General features: G+C 49.1%; 1 protein-coding gene across 5 annotated transcripts in view; it reads right to left on the minus strand.

Annotated features, from left to right (window-relative positions):
• The window catches only part of ERG (ETS transcription factor ERG), a 240,853-nt gene that overhangs the window by 41,485 nt on the left and 191,391 nt on the right, over positions 1 to 7,977 (minus strand). For all 5 annotated transcript variants that reach the window (XM_039857350.1, XM_039857355.1, XM_039857353.1 and 2 more), the window contains one exon: positions 6,990 to 7,141. In XM_039857350.1, coding sequence (XP_039713284.1) covers positions 6,990 to 7,141 — 152 coding nt within the window. The remainder of the gene's footprint in view (positions 1 to 6,989; positions 7,142 to 7,977) is intronic.

Consider the following 7,977-nt stretch of genomic DNA (forward strand, 5'->3'; position numbering starts at 1 on the left):
AGAGTGTGGACTGTGGGACCTCTCAGCCTCTATAATCACGTAAGCCAATTCCTCATAATAGGTCGATATTTATGTATACATATATAAATATCTATATCTATCTATTACACAGAGAGAGAGAGAGAGAGATTGGTTCTTTCTTCGAAGAACCCTGACTAATACGAACTTAAACTAAGAGCATCAAGAACTTAAACTAAGAGCATCAAGAATCTTGCAACTCCAGCTCCCGTGATTCTGATTCTCACCAGCCCAATCTGAATTACCATTAACTCAACAAATACACATTTACCGACCTCTGCTTACGGCTTTGTCTGGTGATTAAGAATGCAAAAGTCAGAATGACCTACTTGTGAAGCTTGCGATCGAAAACACAGGCTTATGAATCATGAACTCTAACAAGATTAAGACATAATGCGCTGGCTACCTGGGCTTGCTCGGACAGTGTATTCTCTCATTACTTGTCATTCGTTGGCTTTCAAAGCCCAGCCTAGAGATGTCATATTTAGAAAGGGACACATGAAAGCGACGTGAGCCCTCTGCCAGGATGAGAACTCAAAATCCTGAATTCACAGACTTCACGATAACCGGACCTACAGATGCACGGGGCAGGTGTCATCTGCACTGAGCCTTTCTCTAATGCAATTCACTGTGTTCGCGGAGGATGTCACAAGAAAGAGGCTGGTGAAACGTGGTGCCACAACTGCGGCAGGAAGGTGGCCGTGTCTGCAACCCCACCGGGCCCCGAGTGTAAAGCCCAGAGACCCTGCTTTCAGGATTCTGCCCTGGGTAAAGCATTGCCTTCTCTGTGAAATGTCTCTTTGAAAACAGGGATTTTTTTTTCCCCCCAAATGACTTTTTATTTTGGCTGCCAGGAAACTCAGAGCCACACTGGACGCCTAGCTCCAGCATCCTGGCCAAGCCTGTGGTCAAAAACGGCTGCATTGGTTTTCCATTAACGTGTTTAATTGCCTCGGTGCTGATCCTGATTTCCATTTGAACAGTAGTTCCGTTCACGTGTTTATCAGTAATTTAGTTCACGTGGCATCTTAAACCCTTCACGGAGTTCGATGGTATAGCCCCATCTTTAAGGAAGCATATAGTAGCATTACAAATATAACTTCAAACACAATAAAGTGCAAAAAGATCCAGGGCGGCTTCCTACACAGGGCGGATTTCAAAGACGAAATGTGAAGGGTCTGCTAGAAGGAGGAGGAAAGGCATTCCTTCCGAGGGAACGGCATGGATGAAGACGCTACACGGTGACGACGCCACCTACGCGTAGAAAGAAAGGACTAGAAGGAAGGATGTGGCGGAGGACAATGGCGGAGGCCGCAAAGGGATTTAGGAATCAGATCACGGTGGGGATGGAGGAACCTTTTCTAACCAGTCCCATTTATAGTCATCTTGTTCCTCAGATGTTTTGAAACATCTGTCTGAATCACTTAGTGACACTCTTAATCACATACCCATCTGTCATGAACAGCTTCCTTCATGTGGACGGGTCTTATCTACTCCTGACAGGCTTTGGCTGTTTCCTCTGTGACTGGTGTGAGTCACAAGTACTCAATGAATACTTCTCGAATTGAGTGGAAGTCACCCCGCGTGAGGACCTGAGTAAGACACAATACAAGTAGTCTCCGCCATGTGTGTCTGGAGGCCAAGAAGAGGGGGTCTTAAGTCACATAAAAGCTTTTATCATGGTGACCAGAACACGGTAAGTGCACGATGAATGAATGAATGAATGAGTGAATGAACGAACAACTGAATCTATGAAGAGAGTAAAACCAGCGAAGAGATGAATGTGGCAACTCTTTTATCTCCAGGACTTCTGATTACCACAAGCGCATGTGCTCAAGGTGGACATTGAGAAAACAAAAGTAGAAATGTTTGAAAAGCCCAAGGCATCGGCACCCATTTTAGGGAATAAAAAGAGAGAAAAAGATAATCTTTCAAAATGAAGTTATCTTTCACGACAAGCTGCTAAAACAGCGGTTCCCTTGCATTTCGGTCAGCATTTTGCAACTTTTAAGAAAAGGAGATGAAGACTGTGCCGGCCTCTCGGTTAGCTCATGGCCAAGTGCACTGTCGATACCTAAGAAGTAACAGTGACGGCCGGCGGCTCTCCTGGCACATGGAGGGACAGCCCCTCTGATGGCAGCTGCTTCGTGGGACATGAAACGTATGTTCTGTGGAACACATTAGTTCCACTGTGCGATGGGGACCCACTGATCCTTGTTCCCAGGCTCGGGGAGGCAGTTAGAAACATCTGGAAGTCAGATTCCAGCGCTGTGCTCAGGCTGTTTTGGCTGTTGATAGGAACCCAGTGAAATGCATACAGGCCTAGGACTGTACTTGATCCAACTGGGCTTTCTCGGCTCTCATACTGTATTTTGTGTCTTTAATGATCCCGAATTTTCCTATGAATTTCCTGACATGTGGCCTTTACTAAATTTATTGGGCCAACCAATGACAGGCCCCAAAAATATATCTTATAGAAGAAGTTCCTTCTTATCAAACGGGTGATTCTTCATTTTTTTTTTTTTGACTGTCAATATGAAACTTATTTTCTGTTCTTTTTGCCATTCCCGCTTCTAAAAGCGACACATTATGCCTAAATTGAGAATAATTAAGATAAACTAAGTAAAATTTATTTAGTGTCTTCTATCTAGATTAGAGCTTCTCACACCTTATTATGCATGAAAACCCTCCAAGGAAATATGTAAACAATGTAAAATCCTCAACCCCACATCCAGATGCAGAAAATCTGGAAATGTGCATTTTTGAAAATCATAACTTTCCCAGGCAATCCTGATGGCAGTGATTCTGATCATACCTGGAGACATATTTTCTAGTCAGCCTCCAAATTAAACTGAGCTATCAAAGAGCCATTTAGCTAGGTCACACATCTCGAGTCTCTCTAAGAATGATGTCACTGAATGACACCTTGATCTACAACCATGAAAGAAACAGCCCAACCCTATGAGGTGTAGACCTAGATATGCATATAGCATACTAAGATAGATAGATGATAGATGATAGATAGATAGATAGATAATATAGATAGATAGATAGATAGATAGATAGATAGATAGATGATAGACAGATGATAGATAAAAAGCATAGGTATAATTTATTGTCTAACTAGTATACTTTGAGAGGCACAATCAACAATTTTGCCAGGATGACAGGTGTAAGCCAGGGCTTTCCAGAACATCTGGTGGCGCAACTGGCCGAGGGCTTTTCTCAAGATTTCTCTGTTATCTTCCTATTACAAACTAAAGAACACACTCTTCTGTGGACTCACTCGATAGCTGGGCCATCTTTCCACGTTAGTTTTCCTCTTACCCTATGAGCACTGAATCATGTGTTGATTGAGGGGTTCTTTTTTGTGCTGCCTGCTGACACCTTGGAGTCAAATAACACACAACTTGGGTGACTGTGCAAGATTTGAAAGTTTGCGTTAGAATATACTTACATAGGTACAAATATATATATATATATGCACATATACTTGGGAGGTCGCCAGCTACACACACACACACACACGATCAATAACACACACGCACACACACTCACACCTCACTCCTGGTTTCACTCTGTTCTCACCGTAGCTCATGATCTCTATCCATTTATTTTTTAAATCGATTCTACCTCGCTCCATTGTACATATTTGTGTGAGCGTTTCCTAGGTCCATTCTGAAATGAGGGTGCAGCGAAAATATTTTAAACGAAAGTACATATTCACTCGTTAGGGATATTTTATGAGTTTCTTTACAGCTCTTGAGTTAAAGAGAACAAGTCTCAAGACCGGAGACTTAGAGAGTGAGGAATTCCAGCGTGAGAACCCACCCTCCCGAGAGCAGACGGGGCCCAGGTCCTGTGTCTTCGCCTCCGAGTCTGCACACCAGTTTTCTGGTCACTGTGTTTCACGACTAATTTTAGGTCTGAGAACTGAACATCAGTACACAGTCGACCGATGGTGCAAATGCTCAGGAATGACTCATGTTTTCCCAGCTATCTTTACGATTTGCACTCTGAGTGTCAACCCATGCATCTAACTCATAGGAATCATGGGAAGCATCCATCAGAACCTGTCTGGAGAATTCCCTCTCTGTCCCAGAGCACTCTGTGTCTAAAACATGCCTGAGGAAGGTGCGTGGGTGCTGGAGCCAGGGCCAAGGTGCAGCAGGTGCAGCAGCCAACGGAGCTGCTCCTGTGACCTCGCGGCCACGTTGGGGAATTATCTGGATTGTGCAATGAGGCCGTGTGCATGCACGTCCGTCTGTGCGTCTGCGTCTGAGCACACACACATGAAGCTTGACTAATAACTGAAAGACTCACAACTTGCAAAATCTGCCACCACCAGCTCTCTTACAAACGCCGCTAACCGAACAGTTGCCTGCATCGGCGTGAAGCAACTGCAGGAGGGGAGGCTGAAAGAGGACCTTCTTCAGGAGATGAAACTGGCCTTTACACAAACACTCGCTATGAGCCAATCTGCGTAACCAGCCTTCCACCCACCCAACGGGCACTTAATGAGCGCCTCGCACACAGCAGGAACGCGAGATGCTCTGACTTGATTAAACTGGCTCTCTGCCTCGTCCCCATGTAAATATCTCTCCTGTATTCTACACATTTCAGTTAACATAGAAAGCCTCAAGTCTGGTCCTCTTGGAGCGGATATGAATGACATCAAAGCATACTGATGGCGTGACAGAAATATGACCTCACTGGTTAAAGAAGGTAAAGGGCACCAGTCATTACTTCGTGGGTCTGTGATTCTATGAAGAACCAAGACAGGAATTTTCAAGGCAGGTCTCTCCTCAGGTAGATGCTCTCATCTTAAAGAACTAAAAACTTGTTTTGCCTAAATTGAAGAAATCGCATTCTTTTAAGGAGGAAGGCAAAGGGTAAGGCGGGCTGGATGGGCACCCTTCAGATGTCTAACTCACCCTGTTTCTACCCAGCTGGTATCTGAGGCACACGTCCCTGGGCACGTCCCTATCCCCATGCCTTTGATTAGGTGCCACACATCCAAGGATGTTCATTTCTATATTTTCATTGGATTTTTCATTTTTATATTTTCCCCCATTCAACGGGCGCTGCCTCCTGTTTTAAGACACAGCAACAGGTGACACTCCCCCTCCACCGGGTATATGACCCAGTTGCCACGTCGACTGCCTTTCACTAAACATCAAAGCCAGTTTTATCCCTCTCATGAAGCACACTTGAGACTTCACCTCCACGGGTCCTAGCAGAGCCTTCCGAGGAGCCTCAAGGTGAGAGACGGCCCCAAAGGATGATCCTACTGTATCGAATCAGCTTCATGCGGTTTCCTGAAAGTCACACGGGACGGTCTTAACGAGGAGCTCAGTCTGCGAACCCGCTCCAAACTCTCCTGTTTGGAAGGTGACAGAATCCTGCTGGACGTGAGCTCATGCAGAGTAAGGGCAGAGAGTCGCGCCATGGAGGGGCCTTGCCCCTGCTCGCCCTCACCATCCCCTGGAGCAGGGGAGAATCGGGTTGGCACAGACTTCAGCCACGCACGCCTTTTATTACTCTGGCAATAAAGAACACCCAGGGTGCGCGGCCTGTGGCGGACACCCCGTCGTCATCCTCCCCTCGGGGTAATGCCCATCGAGCGCCGACCCCCTGCCAGGCCCTGCACTTCCCACAGGGCCAGGGCCTTTGTGGGGCTCCCGCTCTACTGAGGGGGGAATACAACGGGCAACCTTTGACGTGCACGCTCACGGTATTGACGGATGGGAAGGGATGCAGGAAAGAGAACCAAGGCGGACGAGATATCGAGAGCCGGGGGCGGAGTGGGGGCTGACCTTACAGGGCGCGGTCAGGGAGGTCCTCCCTGAGATGCTCGCACGGAGCCTGAAGGATGGGGCTACCTGGAATCAAGGGCTGCAGGCTGAGGTGACAGCAAGTTCAAGCCCCTGACACAGAATGGCAGGGTGACCAGATGTCCGGAATGAGTGCCCACAGGGGTCACTATAAGGAACTGAGGTTTCATCTGATACCTAAAGGGAGAGGAAGCAGGATCTGGGCAGACCCGTTCAAAGGTCAACGTGGCCTCTCCCTCGCCGTTCGCCCCTGGGAAAGGCCGTTGGCCTCTGGGAGCTTCGTCTTCCTCGTCAGGTGGCCACGAGGATGCCTGTTCCCCCAGACTGCACGGGACGATGCCTCCGAACGGCTGACAGCGTGCCCGGCACGGGCGAGGCCCACGGGGCGGGGACTGTCGCTGCCACCGTGGTGTTTTCAGGTTTACGTCACACGTTTTCTCCGAGGAGCTTTTAAGTCATTCTTCCTGTTCCCTTTCACTCTGCTAAGGAAATGAGTTCCTGGCGTTTTCCTAAATTCAGAGTTACTGCTTTGGGTTGGGTTTAGAACGAATGCTCTGGAAAAACCTGCTCTGGGTCTCAGAATCTGTGTCACAGGCCAGTGACCGCTAGAATTTTAGATTCTAAGAACAAGCAATATACGGCTTCCGACCTATTATCCTGGTAGGTGAAAACATGGCTGAAAACACCAACGAGGCTACCATCGATTAGAAACAGCACCTCACAAAAGAAAGGACATTTAACACTCAATAATCTCAGAGAAAGGGCAATTGCTCCCCAAAAAGGTCACTTTTCATGGACAGTTCTCTCCCCCTCTCTGTTTCTGTCTCTGTCTGTCTGTCTGTTTCTGTCTCTATCTCTCCCTCTCTCTGTCTCTGTCTCTGTCTGTCTGTCTCTGTCTCTCCCTCCCTCTGTCTCTCTCTCTCTTGGGTGTGTGTACACACACACACACACGCACACACGCACGCACATCAGTGACATTTCATCACAGGTGGACCGAGTCCTGCTGGTTTCCATTTACAGTCACCACTCTAAACCACCGAGGGCAGCCGACGCCACCAGCAGGAAGAGAAAGTTCCAGGCTGCTCTAGAAAGGCGGGGTCTGCGGGCGGAGCAGAGGGGGGGCCGTGAGCACCTGACCTGCTGGGACGATGACTCTGCGCTCGTTCGTGGTCATGTTCGGGGGTGGCACGTGCTTCTCCTCCAGGTAGGCGCCGTAGTTCATCCCGACCGTGTCCGGGCTGCCCACCATCTTCCCGCCTTTGGCCACGCTGCATTCGTCGGGGGAGTTCCTGGAGGAGAAGAAGGTAAATTCTTCCATCATTGTGCCCAGTGGAAAACACGCTGCCCCAGGCTTCTTGCGCCACAGAGAACCAAGGAAGGGAGAGGGCGGAGACCGAGGGGGACAGGAGGACAGAGAAGAAGCGAACACAGGGCCGGTTAGGGACTGAACGTCTGTGTCCTCCCACAGATCCATATGGCGAAGTCCTAATCCGTATGTGACAGCATCTGAAGGTGACACCCTTCACCCTTTAGATGAAGCTACGAGGGTGAGGCCAACCTAGGGGATGAGTGTCTTCTCACAAGAAGAAGACCAGGCAGCTCCCCTTCCCCGTCCTGTGAGGACACAGTGAGAAGGTGGCCCTGTCACCCAAGGAGACAGCTCTTGCCAGACACCCGGCCCTACTGGTACCTTGACCTTGGACTTCTAGCCTCCAAAACTGTGAGAAATAATGTTGTTGATATCGCCCAGACTACAGCATCTGTTTCTGGCTGCCGAGCTGACCACGACTGAGTCTAGGCTTGGTCGAAGCACAGAGCGGGCGTGTGGGGAGCAAAGCTGCCACCTGGCTTCTGTTTGCTCAGCCGGCTCCTCCTGAAACTGTCGTGTCCAAGCCCCGTCTGCAACAACGGGTGGGAAACGTGCTGGGAACGGAGAACTGCAGTTTGTTCTTGCTGTGTGACACCGAGCGGGCCACGCACACGGTGCTGGAGGGACGCAGGGGCGCTCAGCATGACAGTGAGCAGGCCACGCACACGGTGCTGGGGGGACGCAGGGGCGCTCAGCGTGACAGCGAGCGGGCCACGCGCACAGACGCTGGGGTGGGGGCGCTCAGCGTGACAGCGA

The sequence above is a fragment of the Pteropus medius genome, unplaced genomic scaffold (genome assembly GCF_902729225.1).
Source record: "Pteropus medius unplaced genomic scaffold, Ma_sr-lr_union100, whole genome shotgun sequence".
NCBI classification, from domain to species: Eukaryota; Metazoa; Chordata; class Mammalia; order Chiroptera; family Pteropodidae; genus Pteropus; species Pteropus medius.